Genomic DNA, 16,680 nt, shown 5'->3' with positions numbered 1-16,680 from the left:
CATTTTATTCTTAAATGGGTTCTATTAGAACAATTTGCAGATGATTGATATTAATAATATTGGAGAAAAGGCAGTGACTTTTACAGACTTCCTTTTTTTTAACAGGACATTAGACACTGCAATGCTTTTACAAAGGGAAGAGTACAGTACTTCTGGATAGTTATTGTTATGAGGAACTTACGTGAACACACTGCAGAAGAATTAAAAACAATCATGCTCAAGATGACATGGTATCTGAGAGGGGAGAAATGTTGATTGTTGATTTTTATTTAAAATGAACTGTAATAAAATAATAAAAAAAGCATTGTTCCTTTACTAGCACTACACTTTAGTAGGACTACATGGAATTGTGGCTTTTTTTTTTTACATAGGCTGTGAATTACCTACTATGTTACACACATGTAACACAATGTAAAATGTGTTTTCTTGGGGTCTCTCTCCTGATCCTTCAGTATATGTGCAGAGCTTCCCTTAAACAATGAGGACATCTTCAGTGTTGTCCAAAGAAGTTTTGTGTTTGTGAGAAACTTGTTATATGGTTTATTTAAATGACCCTCTCAACTTGGAAACCACATTTGTGATGTTATTTAGTACTGTGTGTCTTTCCAGGAATACCTAAACATGCTGTAACTGAAAGGAATAGGACATGTTGCAGTAAAGAGAGTGTTCTTTTTTCTCCCTCTAATTCCGCACCATGTGTTTTTGAGAACAGCTTGAGCTTACTCAATTTTACTGTTTCCCTGTGTAAGAAAATACAGGATGTGTTTTTACCCAGGGTTTCTTGTTCTATAGAGTCAGGTAACTGCTGCCGTCACCAAGCTTGTCACTTTATCCTGGTCACCCATCATTTTGCTCCCTTGTTTTTAAGACTGTTTCTGAGAGTGAAACGCTTCACTGATCTTTGTGGACAGAGGATATTTGAAAGGCACTTGAGGAACACATAGCCACCACAACTTCACCTCAGATGGTATTAGAAAGCCTGACTTTGTTAGTGACTATTAACCAGCCATTATTGAACTGATTTACTTCTCACCTAGAGCTGTTGTGATTGTCTTTACAAGTCCAAGAAAGTGTAATTAAACATTCCAGTTTAGATATCCTTTAGGTAGGATTTGAAATCCTCTTGAACTTGTTCTCTGTGTGACTCTCTGGCAGGACAGGATAAATTAGGTTTCAGAGTGATGGGAGTGACTTTCTTGCACTTTCAGCAGTTTTCTTCTGCAAACACCAGTAGCCCATCTCTCCCTTCTCCCAGCCTGCAACAGCAGCTGGCACTGGCACTGACGTTGCACAGCGGCTCCGAGTATCCTCATTTCTTTGCAGCATGCTCTCACGCTAGCTCTGACGCACATCCAGCCACAGGTTTGCCTCTCCATAGCCTGTACAAAACATAACATTATCTTGCCACATTACTTAACGTTCTCCATGGGCTGACTCTGCAAATACCTTGTAATGTGAGCAGTTTATTCGTGTAAGATGCAGGAAATGATACTCATAAACATAAAAAACTTGAAAACCCCTTATTTTTGTTAACAAAAAATAGAATCAGGTTATTTTTCAAGAAGTCAGACACCAAAGCATGACTTGCATAGCAGATCAGACTGTATGTCATCTCTGTGTGTAATCTTCAAAGTCGGTGAGCATATGTGGCTGGATTTTCACAGGATTTAGAAATGTTCACCCCATTAGAAATGTTCATGTAGACATTGACAAAATCTGAACTTTGAATATTCTCTTCTTCTGAGTAGCTTGTGTAATTTAATGTTGGTGGATCCATACCTCATAATGCCTAATATCAGAAAACACTGTATGCCAATGCAATGAGTACCAAGTATTTGTTGACACTTGAATTATTTTATCAGAACTACTAAGAAAAACTATAACCACAAACTCTTTGTGTACTGCTTCTACTACTGTGGTTAGAATTGGGAAGCTAAAACTACACTTTATTTGTCCTTGAATCTGCACCCTGGTCTAATCCCCTGTATCTGACTGGTTTAGAAAAATGTGCAGTACATCTTTCAGTCGCAATCACTGTGTCTCAAACTATGAAAGAAATGTGCTAGAACAGGTCCTGCTGCAGGGGTGTGTGACTAATCTTGCTGTTTTCTAATCATACTCTCTTCATCTCAGCTTTCATAAGATAGTATGTTATGAAAGAAAAAGGTTGTGGATACCTTTATGCATTCAGAGATAGCATGAAAAGATAAAATATATAAGATAAAATGTATAAAATAAAGATTATTTTCTAAAGGTTTGAACTTTTACTGGTGGTGAAAGGTCTAGAGTATATATATCTGATTTCTAAGTATGTATTCTGTTTACTCCTAATTCCATCCTCTCTGACATTCTGTGCAGGTCACTTAAAGTTTCTAGGAATATACAGGAAGAGACAGCAGTACATCAGGAGCCTACTGGTGTGTATCTCAGAATAAGAAAGGAGGACTCTAGGTAACATGTAAGAGAGCAACTTTTGAGAGTAATTGTACTGGATTCTTCAGCAGGGTGGAGACTGAAGTCTCCTCTTGCATATATTCCTGCTCTGGGGCCTTGACTCAGGCATTTCGATGTGTATTGTAAGCTTACCTTCAGGAATGGTGGCTCCGGTGTTGTCACAGAGCACTCTGAAACCTGCGAGCTGCAGTTCAAACCTCTTGGGCTACAAAGGACCTGAAATTGTTATTTCCCAGTTTCAAAAAGGGCGTTGCAGCTCCAAGCTTTAATTAAACAGAAGTTGGGCACACCCTTTGGTTTTGAACTGGAGTTGATGTTACTGAAACAAATTGGGTGCAGCTTAAGCGTGTAGATGACCAGCGCCCATGTATATCTCTGAAACAGAACACAAAAAATGTTCAGGGTCCTCTACTGACAGTGAAGGAGCTTCATGGCCCCACACAAAGGTGTTGGTTGTTTTGATGCACCTCCAGGGTTCACGCAGAAATTCTGAGGTGCTCTCTTAAGCTTGGCTACTTAGATATTCCTAATTATGAATTAAGCAAATTTTTTTTTTTTAAATTTCAAACTGAAGCTGAAAAAAACCTATAAATCCAATTTAAGGATTTAAATACAAGCTACCAACAGCCCTGAAACATGTTTTTTTCTCATGTATGTAAAGTTACATTTGTTTGCAGGGTGTTACAAAAGGGCCCTTGGGATCAAAGTTGTATGTCTGTGGAGCAAGTGTAACAGAACCCTTTTTACTTCAACAACGAGCATAGTACGTGTCTGTGGGACAGGCCAATTACAATGAGCTGAATTGTTGAACGAGGAGTGGTTTGAAAGCAGTTACATAATCTGCAGCTGCTACTTTCTGCCACCTGAGGTCCTCTCTTATCCCCGATCAGTACTGTTCTGCTGATACCACACAAGAATAACACACAGTTGAGGTGTTTCATCCTAACTCTGAGGGTGAAAAATCTTTTCAGAAGCGTTGCATAAAGCTGTTTGTATTGACTTGGTTATCAGTTACTTCTTCATATCTGCAAATGATTGCTGGGCTTCTGGTAGACAATTTGTTTCTTTTCTTACAATGCCCTGTACTGTGCTTTTTTTGCTGCTTTATCTCCTTGGTTAATGTTCATCAAATTCTGCTTTGCTAATGTTTTTATTTTCAGTACTATTCTCTTCCCTCTCTGACTTGTAAAACTCATAATGGCTTGTGATTCTGGTGCCTAAAGTTAACTTACAAGCTTGTTTCTAAGCAAAGCAAGATGAATGAAGGTATTTGAGAGATGCAGTGGCTTTAGCAATTTGGAGTCTGATACCCTTTGGAAACAGAGGGGATCCTCTTCCTCAAAGACTCTTCTATGCTATTTTTCTGATGGTGAAGAAGATAAAACTAAGTAAGTAGCTCTTCTTTCTCATGTTAGCCAGTATTTTTCACAGTCTATGATGGTTTTTTATGTGGTTGCCATTTTAGCTATCAATTAAAAAAAGAAACACAAACATAAAAAGTCAAACAATGACAGTCTTTCTTCTTAAAAAAAAAAGCGTACAGTTTTAAGTTTGATCTAGCAGTGTGTAAACTGGCTGATGCATTTCCTGCCCCTCTCCAGTTCTTAGTTTATTATTCCTCTCCTGTGTGTCGATAGGAGCATTTGCACGTATGTGTAGTGAGCCAGATCAGGATATTTATCTGGCTGGGAAAAGAAAACAAACAAATGAACAAAACCAAAAGAAGTGTTGAGGGTTTTATTGTTTTGTTTTGGGGTTTTTGCTTTTTGGGGGCAGTCTTGCTCTTCGATCTACCTTGCTATCTAGCTGTGCAAATGGTTGCACTGGCACAAAATAAAGGATGCCAGGAGGGGTAGGATTAAGAGGCTAATGCTGGAACTGCTTAACCTGTCAATGTCCTTGAGACAATGCTTGATCAACCATAACTGGATTGATTTGCTGTATGTAAAATGAAGTATTTCTGCATTTTGTAAACTCAGGCTTTGGAGGGAAAATATAGGCGTGATTTCATAACATCTGCCAGACCAGGGACTTGCATAGTGGTTTACAACTAGCGGTAACAAAGGGGATATTTATACCTTCTTGAGGTTGGAATGAAGGTGCATGTTGTAATGGGCCTTGTTCTCATGGGGCAGGCCTTTTCTGGCTGAAGCATACATTCCCTTGTTTAGCAGGCAGAGGCAGAAAACAAAGTCTCTTTTGTGTTTCCCTATGGATTTCTTTGCAGATCTAGTTTTTAAGGGTCAGGGATTATACTTGTGCATTCAACTATTCAAAAATTTTTTGAACTTTTGTTTGTCAAACCTACAGTATTATTTGCTTTACACTTACGGATAGCAGTAGTTACGGAAGCTATAGTCTAAGGAAAGATTTGTAAAGCCAAGTAGTATATTTAATTTTAGACTAATATAAATGGGGGGAAAAAAAAGTATAAACCTTTCTGACTTCAGATACAACCAGATAGGGTTCTTCTGTGTCACCTTTCTTTAGATCTCTTATCAGTTTATGGAAGAAGATTTCTTTTTGAATATTTTTTATTCTGAACTAGCAGTCTATGTGCTTTTTATGGTCATTGTGAACAAACAGGCACCCCTAAAGGAATTGTTTCTCTCAATCCAGAATTAGAACAGATCAGATGAATTGCAACTCAGTGGTGCCCCTATTGGGTATAAGATCTTGGGATGACAGGCACAGATGTGAATGTCTGGCATGTGGGATGTTAGAAGTACCCAAGAAGTGAACCCTAGCTTGCACTGCTTTACCCTAGGATAATTTTTTTTAAAGGTGGTAGTGTAAATATACAATTGCTAAGGTAAACAAAAGATGGTGCAAATAGGAAAATGTCAGAGATGGAGGCAGGAAGTTCTACAGAAATAATTTCAAGGAGTTAGTGAACAAGTAAGAATTTCAAATAATGGGGTCTTTCATTGCTCTGATGTGGTCTTAGTACATGACTTTTGAAGAGAGAATTAATTTTCTTATGGACTCCATCTTCCTCTCTGTAAAAGAGGCAGTTGAAAACATAAGATGTTGCTCTGAAAAATAAATTGGCTGCGCTTGCACATTCTGACTGGTTCACTGAATAAGGCAAGGGTGATAAAAAAACTCCAAACAGGTGTGCGATCAGTTAATTCAGGACTGTATGCTAATGCGTTGCTCCAAAGGGACAATTACCTTAAATCGGGCACTTCTTCAATTCTGAGTCCTTGACTTTCTTTTAACTTAACCTCTTAGAGGAAGTTTTTATTTTTCCATGGGTAATTTCTGTCTTAATAATCCTCCTTTGTGCACAGGCGGTGCTGTAGCAGTCTCTTCTCATCCGTGTTTCAACACCGAGTAGGGCAAGGGAAGGCTTTTACCCCTGAAAGGACGCAAGATGCTGAGCTGGGCTGCTAAGCAGCAATGACCTGCAAGGTGTCTTACTCCTCCGGCTCAGGAACGGGGAGCCCTTTCCCTCTGTACTGCAAGGGGGGAAAGGAGGCGGGGGTGCGTGTGTGTCCATGCGCTAGGTTTCGAGGAGCAGGAACAGTAACGGGAGGCAGGAAGGAGTCTCATCCACCTGCCAGGAGCAGCTGTTGCCCCTCGTGCCTCTGCTGCTGCAGCACAGACCTGACCCTTGGGTGCGTTCAGCTGGTGGGGGCAGGCTGCCATTTTCCCCCTCAGGACAAGGGAGATGGCAGAAACAAAGAAACCTTCCCGAGCTAGCTGGCGATTTGGCCACACTGAAGCTGGCTTCACAGAGCACAGGGAGGATGGTGCGGTCCAGAAATCTTCCTCCCCGAGCGCCAGCTACCTGCTCCGGCCCTGACGACACGGCACCAGCTGCCCCGGGGCGCGCGTTACGTACGTGTGCAAGCGCTCTTTCGTCCGCCTGGGGCAGGTACGGGGCGCGCCAGCCTTCGGGCGTACGGAGGCCGCGGCTCGTCCCGGCAGCGGGAGGCCAAGCAGGCGGCCCTGTGGCGCCGGGGCCGAGGCTGCCTACCGTCCCCGCGGGCTGCCGCCGGAGCGCCCTCGGGGCTGAGATGGGGGGGAGCGCGCTGCCGCCGGTGCCCGCGCCGCGTAACGGCCGGGGGGAGGCGGACAGCCGGGGCGGCCGCCGCCGAGGGACCCGCCCGGGGCAGACCCCGGCGGCGCTCTGAGGGGCGGGTCAGCGCCGGCGGCCCCGCCCTCGGCCCCGCTCATCCAATCGTATCGGGGCGTGGGCGCGGCCCGTGGCCTCCGTAGCCAATCAGAGCCACGGGTGACACAAAGTGCTGTTCTTTGCACGCGCTTTTAAGGCCAGGAAAAACTGGCACCGGCAAAGCCCAGTCAGAATGAAGGGGGGCGGTGTCGGCTCAGCCTTGAGCCCAATAGGAGGTAGGGAGCGGGCGGGGCAGGCGGTGCGGGGCAGGCGGAGGGAGAGTGGCAGGAGCCTCGAGCAGTAGGAGAGCAGGACGTGCGGTCTCTCGGGGCAGCCCGAGCCAATGGGTGCCGCCGGTGGGCGGGGCGGGAGGCGTCCGTGCTTGGGCTCTGTGATTGGGAGAGGGGCAGAGGGAGCCGGGCCGGGCAGGGCGGTGTGTGCGCTGCACGAAAATGCACTCGGATGCCGCCGCTGTCAGTGAGTAGCGGCGGGGCCGGGCCGGGCGCTCCCGCTCGCCCACCCACCCACCCACCCACCGGTGGCACCGGCCTGGTCTTTCCGCCCGCGGGCGCTGCCGCCCGGGTGGGGGCGGCTTCTCCTGCCCCTCACCGAGGAGGCTCGGCCGAACGCGCCGCCGGGGCTCCCGATGACGGGGAGGGGCGTCAGGCCGGCGGGTGCGGAACCGGCGGGGAGAGAGGCGGCGGGCGTACCGGAGGGCGGGGGCCCGGTGGGGGCGGCGGGCGCCCCGCGGCCCTCGGCGGGCTCCCCCGGGGGGGTGGCGGGCCGGGCCGGGGCCGGGCCGGGGCTGGGCGGGGGCGGCCCGGGCGGGGGCGGGGGCAGCCGCGGATGGGGGCTGTGGGCGCTGGGAGGGTGTGACGCAGTTTCCCCGACCCGGCTGGCGAGCGGGTGAGGCCGCGGCCGGCCCTCGTGGCTGGCTGCGAGGCAGCCGCGGCTGCCGAGGAGAGGGCGGGCGCGGGCCGCGGGGCTGCCCGGCGGCCTCGCTGCGTGGGAGCGGTGTGTGTGGGGCGGGAGGGGGGTGGGGAGGTGGGTGGCGGTGGACGTAGCGGATTCCGCCGGGCCGGTGCAGGAGAAGCGGGCTGTGAAGGGGAATGGGGAGCGCGGCGCATTGTGGGAGGTGGAGTCTCTCCTGCGGCCGCCCCGCGCGGAGGGCCTCTCGGCGCGGAGCGGGGCGGGGGACTACAGCTCCCAGCAGGCACCGCGGCGGCGGGGCGTGCTGCCCCCGCCCCCGCGCGGGGGTGCGAGTTGCAGCCCGGTAGCCGGCGGGGGTCCCCCGCTGCGCCCTGCCCTCCCCGCGGGGCTGCAGGCGGCCTGGGGGCAAGGCCGCCGGGCTTCGGGGCGGGGGGCGTGGGGGGGTTCCGGCCGCCTGTTCCGGAGGAGGGTAGGGAGGGCTTTGTCTGTGGCGTCTAGTTTCTGGCTGCGCTTTCGGAGCGGGCGGGACCGTATGCTGTAGGCAGGCTGCCTGGCGTGGGGGGGATCGCACACCTGCGTGGCTGTGGGATAGCCGTGGGGTTCGGGAATAGGCTCCGTCCCCGTCCGCCGGAGAGATGAGGCTGTCATCCCGAGCACAGAGCTGTCTCGGCAGAGCGATGTTCCCGATTCCTGTGAAATCTCCCAGGAACGTGTTGTCGATGTGCAAGGAGTTGCAGCTCTGAGGCGCTTTATTACTGCAGAACTCGCTTATGGGAAAGATAATGAAAACAGAAGCTTTGATCGTACGTTAATGAACGGTGGTCTGACTTTTGGACAAAGTCCTGAAACCAGTTATGGGAAGAAGCGCTGCATAAGGCCTGGATTTTCTTGAATCCTCCTGTGTTTCTCAAAATGAGAGACTGGACAGGGGCAGCCTGGTAGGGGCTTTAAATCATAAGGTTATGTAATGTCTTTAGTGGTTCTGGTTTATTTTACCTTTATATTTGGGGATCATTATACGTTGATGGTTAAGGCTGCCATTAAAGCACTAATAACTGCTTCGTGTTGGAAACGGAAGGATAATTATTCTAGAAAATGCCTTCTGTTCAGTGTCTTTTGTCATGTGCCCTGTCCAAAAAAGGGTGCAGGCCTTCATTATGTACATGTAAGCTACACTTATAAATACACCAGTGCTCCCTCATGTAGGGTGTTAAGACTATGTAGTGATTTTTTTTAATTTTTTTTTTAAATTTCTCTGCAGAAAACGAGCACTGTTTCTCAGCCTTCAGCTGTTACTGGCTTCTTTTTAAAAATGTCCCTTGGAATGATTGAATCATCCACCTCAATACTTTTTTGGGGCAGTGGGGGTGCAGTTCATGGCCTTGTATATGTGTTATTTTAAATAGGAGTGTTTTCCTAAGCTAACTTCATTATCTGTAGCTTCATAGTAGTTGGGTTTTTTCCTCATTGATTTAAATGCTTGAAATGAGAAGTGTTCATAGCATATCTTTACACATACAGTAGTTGGCTTATGATTGTTTCTTGACTGAACATTTTTTTTGAGCCTTCTTTTTGACCCTGCTTACATTCTTATCTGTGCTTATGATATGAACTTCATTAATGCATTTTTGCTGTTTCAGTTTTACTTTCTGAGACTGAATGTACACATTTCACATTATATGGGAAACATCAACTTTCCCTTTTTCTGTTGCAAATGTTTGCTTAAAAGTTTCTTGCAACTCCGGTAACTATAATTGGAAATGTTTTCTCTGTGCAAGGCCATGCAATAAGTTGAGTTAGGCAGGTAAACAGTTCCTCTCACTGCTTCTCTTCATTCTATTGTATCAGGATGAGATTTCATTTGTCTAATTACAGCACTTTATTTAAATTTATTTTTGTCTGTGTAGTTTTTGTGCTAACTTTAAGTGAATTATTAATACTGTATTTTCTTTACTTACCTCCTCCCCCCCCCCCCCCTTTACTTTGGAGATACTGAAAACAAGGACTTTGGGCTTTTTCAAAGCATTATTTCCTAGTTTTGTTTGTGCCTTCAAGCAGAAGAGGGAAACTTGCTTAATTTGCTTAATTTGTCCGTCCTGTGCTTGCCAAAAAGCATTGCACCAGGAAGTATGGTACATCCCATGAAAATGTATAACTCTTGTATCCAGTTTAAATATTAGAACATTTAATAGTGTGGTTATTTCTTCTACAATAAGTAAGACTACTAACAAGGGCTTCAGGCAGAACCCTTATTTTAAATGTGCCAGCATTTTTCTTATACTATCCAATTAAGTTTTTCTATTTAAAATCACGGGTCTGAGGTTAAACAGAATTTCTGCTTTTGGCTCATAAAGAGATAGAAATAACTACCAGTTTGTTCAGTGTTTTCTCTTTCTCTATATATAGCTGTGTATGTATATATATTGTTGTTAGAGCTACAAGGCTTTAGCTTGCCATTGGGAACCAGCTGGTATGACACATGCTTCTGTGTCGCTTGATGCAGATGTGTGGCTGCACAGACTGTGGGACTCGGTCTATGGCAGCCGCTCATTACTGCCCATTAGCTGTAGATTACTGCTTCCCTTGCTCTACTGGTAAAGTGGTTTGTAGGAGTACTGTCTGATCCACGCAGTCAAATGTATCTGGGTTAGCTCCTGCCACTTAACTGTCTAAACTGACGTGGCTGATTTTTGCCTGAAGTGGATTAGGGAACGTGCCCATGACCTGTGCTGCTGGCAGAACTGTGGAGTCTGTAACTTTTGGCGGAGAGGAAGAAGCAAACAGCTGGGGCAGTAATGCTTTTGACTGGCATAGCTGTTCCTAGGCTGTTGCAGATCCATCGTGCTGTATACCAGATCTGCATGGTGCTGGATACCCTAGTAGTGCACACTTGACAGGGTTGCATTTCTGCTGAATTAGCTAGAGCACGAGATACAAAGTTTTTATTAGCTTTATGCCCTTTGTAGGATGACAGATGACACCTAATCTGGCATGAAGTTAAGAGTAGTGCTGGCAAAACAACTCTCAGGCCATAGCAGCTGATGATGGAAAACTAACTCACACTTTTTTAAATTAATTTGATGGTAGAGTAAGAGTTAGACTGGATGAACGCTTTGCATCAAATGGGTGTAAAATTGGTTCATTGTATTAAATGCTTTGTAGCTCAATTTCCTATATTTCTGAATTGTAAACTGAAAGAATGTCTGTTCACAGTCTTAGTAACATGGAATCACTGAAATGCTGTTTGATTTGGTAATACATGCTTTAGAAGCAGATTTAAATTAGCTGTAATTATCCACTGGTTTTACTCATTCTTTTCCAACTGCGGCTGGTCACTCCAGCTTTATTATATGCTGGCAAGAATCTCCGTTAGGAATGCTTAGCAAATACATTTAGTAGGTACACAAGTGGTATTTGCAGCAACAGAAACAGATGTTTTGCACTAGAAATACACTTAGTGTTAGGCCTTTCTATAAAAACCAAAATACCTAACCAGCCCCGCCCTCCCCCCCCCGCCCCCCCCCCCAAAAACCCCCATGAGCTAGCGTGCAGGGTTTTTTATCCTGTGCATTAGTATAGCATATGTTAGCATAGCTCTTACTAGTTCAGAGTCAGTTACTAAAGTAACAGTTACACAACTTTTGCACTGCTTAAATTGCTCTAAAACTTTTAGTAAACTTTAAACTACAGTAGGTCTTTCTGTAAACAAGCTTTCAGATCAGGGTACTTTTTAAATATCTAGGTAGAATAAGGATTTGTTCCCATGGGGGGAAAAAAAAAGATTAATGCTTTTCCCTATCTATGTACTATGCAGTAATTTTAAAATATTTTGTTGCAGATAAAGTGAGTGACTGCTTACGTGTGGTAATATCAAATGTTAGAGTTGAATGTGAATGTTTACATTAAAATAAGTGGGTTTTAGTGTCTTGTCGTTTCAGCCACATTTTGTTGTTTGGGGGTTTTGTAGGGTTTTCTTTTTAATAGCTTAAGTCACTCTGTGTTTTGTTTCAGAACGTTTTAGGCTGTTGTGCTTGGAAAATGTACACAAATTTGCAACTGTGGGTTTGGATACCGCTGCTGTCAGCAGTAGCTCTGAGCTTGATGCATCTCTGTATGCATATATGCAGGAGAAACGTCCAGCAGCACCATGTCTTTAGCCCTAATGGCTAGGTCCTGTTGCTCCTCAAGCTAGGATGGATCATCCCACTTCTCTTTCCATTTAGTTGCATGTCCTTACTGTCCAGGCTGGAATTCGCTTGATTTTCCTTACTTTCTGAATCATGCCCCATGTTCAACCCCATGAAATCAAGGGAGACCCTACTTTTCAAGCCTGTTCTTCTCTGCCTCCCCTGCATGCTTGCTCTCACATTACAGACTGGGAGAGAGGTCTCTTCTGCAGGCTGCTCCTGCTAAAGGGTGTCGCTGCCTGTGCAGATTCAGCTACAGACACAGTGGAAATGAATTCTTAATCCTGTCTTCGACAGGAATGCAGACTCAGCTCCTAGCTGCTCTGTACTGCAGTTTGGGAATATCAGTTTTTAGGTGTGTTGTGATGTTTTTGTGTAAATGAAAATAAAACTGATTGCATGTTTTTCTCTTGTTTTCTGCATTTAGTAATGAATATAGAATTTCTGCTTCCTGAATAGAAGTACTGAAGGCTTTTGCCAAATGTAGGTTTCAGATCTGAACTTCTAAGTTCCTTAATCAATATAAATAGTCTTACTGTTAGGATAATTCTGTAAGTAGACTGCAGAGCATGGTTCATAGAAGATTAAATGATTCTTTTTTGGATAAGTAAAGTTTATTTAAAAATAATTAAGAAGACACTACTTTGAACAATTATTTCTAGTACTACTATAAGTTTTCTCCAGTTGTATTATTTGAAACCAAGGAAACGAATTAAAAAAAAAGTAAAAGCATAAACATTCCATTTTAATTTTCAGGAATGAGTCTGCCTAGTATGTGTTTTCTATCTAATTTTTTTCTGAGAACATTACAGAAGATTACCCACGATATTTGTACTGAGTCAGATACATCTTAGCAGTAATAAAAATTATTGCTATGACTACTTTCATACTTAATTTTTAATACAGAGTTGTATCTATAGCATTTATATGGCATCTTTATCTAGGATAAATATTTTTAGACCTACTGTAACTGTGAGGTTTTGTATAGACTTTCTCTTTGCTCAGAAAAAGAATCTAGTACCTTTTAAAGGAAACTTGGAGTCAGCTGCTGATCTGGTTTAGTACTATTGTTAAGTTTTTACTAGGTTTTTAGTAGATTGCAGCGCACCCTGTAGCTGTGTTTTGTCCAAGCTTTAAAGTGATAATTTTGACAGCAGGAACTAAGTTAAAGTTTTTGTTCAGGCGGGTACATGTCTATGTGTGAGTCGGTGCATAGGCAGAAATACTCTTCTCTTTTTTCTTTTTTTAGGTGTTCACTTGTGGTTTCATTTCAATAGTTTGTCAACGCATCATTCCCTCCAGTAAAAAATTGGACTTGACCTTTAAAGTTTTTTTCATTTCAGATAGGAAAGTAGAGTATCGAAGTTCAGTTAACCTGTATCATTTGCTTATAATTGAGGCTTTTGTTTGTTCATTGTGTTTCATATGTTTGTCTTAATGAAGGGGTATAGAATGATTTTTGTCTAGTTTGTTATGGAAGCAAGCCCAGCTAGCTCTTGTTTCTTTTGCCTCTCCGTAACTGTCAGGCCCATAGGGTAAACCTTAATCTATAATATTTTAAAAGTTATTTTTAAACTATTTGCTTTCTACTTTTATATTGTATATGATCATGACTAATTGACTAACCCAGACTTTAACACTTAAGTGTTAATGATAAACTGCAGACAAAGTTTAAATTCCATGGTATTAGGTTGGCTCTGGCATTTTTCTTTTCTTTCCAGATTCTGGATTTGCAATTATTTTACTCAGATTTTTTTTTCTTTAGCCGTTACATTCTGAATTATAGCACAGTATTTAATACCATTTGGAATTTCCGTTGCTTCAATCATTGCTAAAGATAAGCTAACATCTGCATGAAAAATAATGTAATCAACAAAATACATACACTTGTTTGACATGCACCTCTTAAAGTCTTAGCAAACATTCCAGCACATCTCTTTTCAGTATTCACAAAGGCAAGCAGGTTTTTATCTTCTGATCCCAGGGCAATAAAGTGTGTGATACTTTGCTGTAAAATATTTTTTTCTGCAAGAAAAAACCAACATATTTTCAGGCCAGTTCATGTGCTTTGAAACTTGTATTCCTGTGAAAAATAACTTCATGTTTGATGGCTTTTTTCATGTAAAGCTCTCGCAACCAGCTGTTGAGTGTGTAGCTTCACGTGATGTATCACTCTTCTCATAGTGGGGCTTGGATGGACGGTTTATGTGACTTAACACTGCTGCTGCCACAAGAGACTATTTTGCTCCCACTTGGGAGGACCTTTCCTGTTTCTTGCTCTAACTCTGCTTATCTGGTGTTAAACCTCCTTGGTGATCTGATTCAGGCCACTGAGCTGGCAGGGTTGGTTTGTTTATATTTTTTGCGGATAAGATTCCTGGGGTAGTGGGCTGACCGAGGTGGGGGGTGGGCACAGTGGCTGCACAAGCAAGTGTGGAAGTTTGGGAGGTGGAGGGGAGACTGTGTTCCTGAAGCACAGAATTGCAGCCAGCTGTTCAATCGCTTGCTTGTCATGTTGACTATGCCGTTGTCCCTTTGCTAATTTTCAAGATGGTGTTACTTGAGCATGGGAGGGTTTTTTTGGATTCTGTTTCTTCAAAAACATTTTTTTTTTCAAAATATGCCTTTTCAGTGGCATAGGATACTTTGTGTATCTTCCTTGCAATACATATACAGCAGACACTGTGACCAGTTGAAAAGGTGACTTGAGCTGTAGTGCAACTTCCCTAATTCATTGCCTGCTGCTCCTATTTGCTTTTGTAACTGTACAAGAAGCCTGTTTTCGCTTTTGGATAATATCCCTACTTTGCAAGCTTTCCCTGTGGAAGAGAGAGAACTTTGGACTTTGGTCTTCTGTATTCATATGGATAAACCAGTTTTTGAGGAACTAAGGTGTGACGCTTGTAGTACAAGACCTGTAAAAAATATATTCGTGTAACCCCTTTAAGTCCATTGTAATTATGTAACCTGTTTTTGAGTAACAGCTTAAAATTGTGAGGATATTTCCAGTGGATGTGTGAAAAATACTGGTATGAATTCTGTGTTTTGAAGTGCCTAGGAATGTTTATTTCAAAGGAGATACCTAATATACATAATCCTAATTTTAAAATATTTTTTCTATTGTTTTTAAAAGTACCACCTAAAATTATTGTTTAATATTAGTTTACAATACAGTATTTGCTCAGTGTTCTCAGCTCGTTACCTCTAGGTATAACTGGTTTCTATAAAGACTCGTGTTCTTTGTAAATTTTAGGCTGAGCAACAAGGGAAATTTTAAAATTCATATTCCAGAAAGCTTAGTCTGGTCTGGCAGTTAACAAAATAAATCTTACCTTTTAATCTTGCCCTTCTTAGAATTGATTTAGAATTGATTTTATGTTCCCCCTCTGTCCCTCCACTCCCCTTCCCCCCCCTTTTTTTTAATTCCTTTGTGTTGAATTGAAGGTTGGCTAAGAAACTCAGGGTTGGTTTTTTGCAGAATGGATCTGCTTAGTATTGTTTGACTAACAAAAATGGAACTTTATTGAGCACTTAATGCAGGAAAAAATCTAGCACGCTGTTCAAGATGCGACATCTTCCTATCATACCTTGGTAAGAAGATCTGGAGTGTTTTTGACTTCATATAGATAAGTATATCTGAAGTTGGAAACTCCATCTTTGGCACTTCTGACTTACAGAAATTGTATTGCTGTGGTGGTGGTTTGGGGACAACACATTAAGAAATAGGTAGCAATTAGTGAAATGATACTCTTTAGCTAACATAATAAATGAAATGTATGATTCCTAAAGGAATTTTGTTTTATTCACTGTGACAAGAGAATTCCATAATGGTGTGTGTAACAAATACAGCAGGCAGTTCCTTCAGATCCACTTTTTTAACTTCATAGCAGTGTGGTTCACTGACTTGGGGATCTGATATTTAGTGACTTTTGTTTATCCTTAGATTCTGGGTCATCTTAACTATATTTTGAGAGCGTTCATTTGAAATGGTAGGGATGGAAATGTGGGAATGATGGTTTTGACCTTACCTGCATCTTGTATCAGCTACTGGGCAAAGCCAAATTAAATATCTCACAGTAGAAATTCTTTAATGCATTAACTGGGTGGTGACACTACACACATACAGCTTTGTATGTATGGAAGAATTTTGCTTGAAATACATTGCTTGTCATATAGTACATGTGTCTGTCTAATTAGAGTGGTTTTGTGCACAAGTTCTAGTGGGGTAGCTAGTTTACTTTTAGTTTAAATGGAAATATTGTATAGTAGTTGGTTCTCTTTGATCCCTGTCAGCTGGTCTGTGTCCAGCTTCTGAGATTCTTATTGGTTTGCATGCTGTCTGGCTCAATCACAGTTGATCTTTTTTGTAAATTACTTATTTTCTAGTTTTGTCCTCGACACATTTCTAGCAACAATAAAGAGAATAAATTTAAGAGAATAAAGAATTTAAGAGAATAAGAATAAAATAAGAATTTAAGAGAATAAAGAAAAATTAGTCTCTCACTTTTTTGCAACTGAAGCAAACTCAAGTGTTTTATTTTTGGAGCATGGAAGGAAACTTAACATCATGCTATGGCTTCTTTCATGAAGTGTCAGAATATTTTATTTTCCGTGTTACTGGCTGTGGTCTTAACAGCTGCTGTATTGTGACCTTTGGTTCGTTATACAAAAGTCATGTGTCAACTTTGTAAGTGTATTCCAGTCATTTACTTTTGCAAGGAAGTTAGTATAAAGGCCAGTATGTGTGTATTAATAAAATTATCTTTTTAAAAAACTAGCATTTTTAGTAATGATTTTAGAATGTTACATGGTACTTAAATTGGTTTTGGAATAGATGGAACAGAAGGACTGCGTAGCATGGAAATCGTAATGATTCCCAATTTAAAGGAAAAAAGTTGTAAATTTTTTTTTTAATATAATTTTGTGTTTAGCTACAGTTAGCTGTAGTTTTATTTTGCTGAAAGTCATCCATGCCTTAAGAAAAATGCA

The 16,680-nt window shown here is 42.6% G+C and overlaps 2 protein-coding genes across 11 annotated transcripts in view; both read left to right on the top strand.

Moving 5' to 3' along the window:
* The window catches only part of CWH43 (cell wall biogenesis 43 C-terminal homolog), a 29,295-nt gene extending 29,057 nt beyond the window's left edge, over positions 1-238 (top strand). For both annotated transcript variants that reach the window (XM_049835152.1, XM_049835162.1), the window contains one exon: positions 106-238. The gene's annotated coding sequence lies outside the window, so the exon portion shown is untranslated. The remainder of the gene's footprint in view (positions 1-105) is intronic.
* A 6,704-nt stretch (positions 239-6,942) lies between these two features.
* The window catches only part of DCUN1D4 (defective in cullin neddylation 1 domain containing 4), a 45,518-nt gene continuing 35,780 nt past the window's right edge, over positions 6,943-16,680 (top strand). For 5 of the 9 annotated variants that reach the window (XM_049831178.1, XM_049831159.1, XM_049831170.1 and 2 more), the window contains exon 1: positions 11,086-15,282. Coding sequence is in view for 2 of the 9 variants with exons in the window: in XM_049831117.1 (XP_049687074.1) it covers positions 7,027-7,051 (25 nt within the window). In the remaining 7 variants the exon portion in view is untranslated. Of the gene's footprint in view, positions 7,052-7,930; positions 8,464-11,084; positions 15,283-16,680 lie in introns of those variants that run through there. The other 4 variants (XM_049831117.1, XM_049831107.1, XM_049831133.1 and 1 more) reach the window with 3 other exon arrangements.

Source organism: Accipiter gentilis, chromosome 3 (assembly GCF_929443795.1).
Source record: "Accipiter gentilis chromosome 3, bAccGen1.1, whole genome shotgun sequence".
In the NCBI taxonomy this organism is placed as follows: Eukaryota; Metazoa; Chordata; class Aves; order Accipitriformes; family Accipitridae; genus Astur; species Astur gentilis.
Note: the sequence above shows the minus strand (reverse complement) of the source record. Positions and strands in the feature narration are given on the sequence as shown.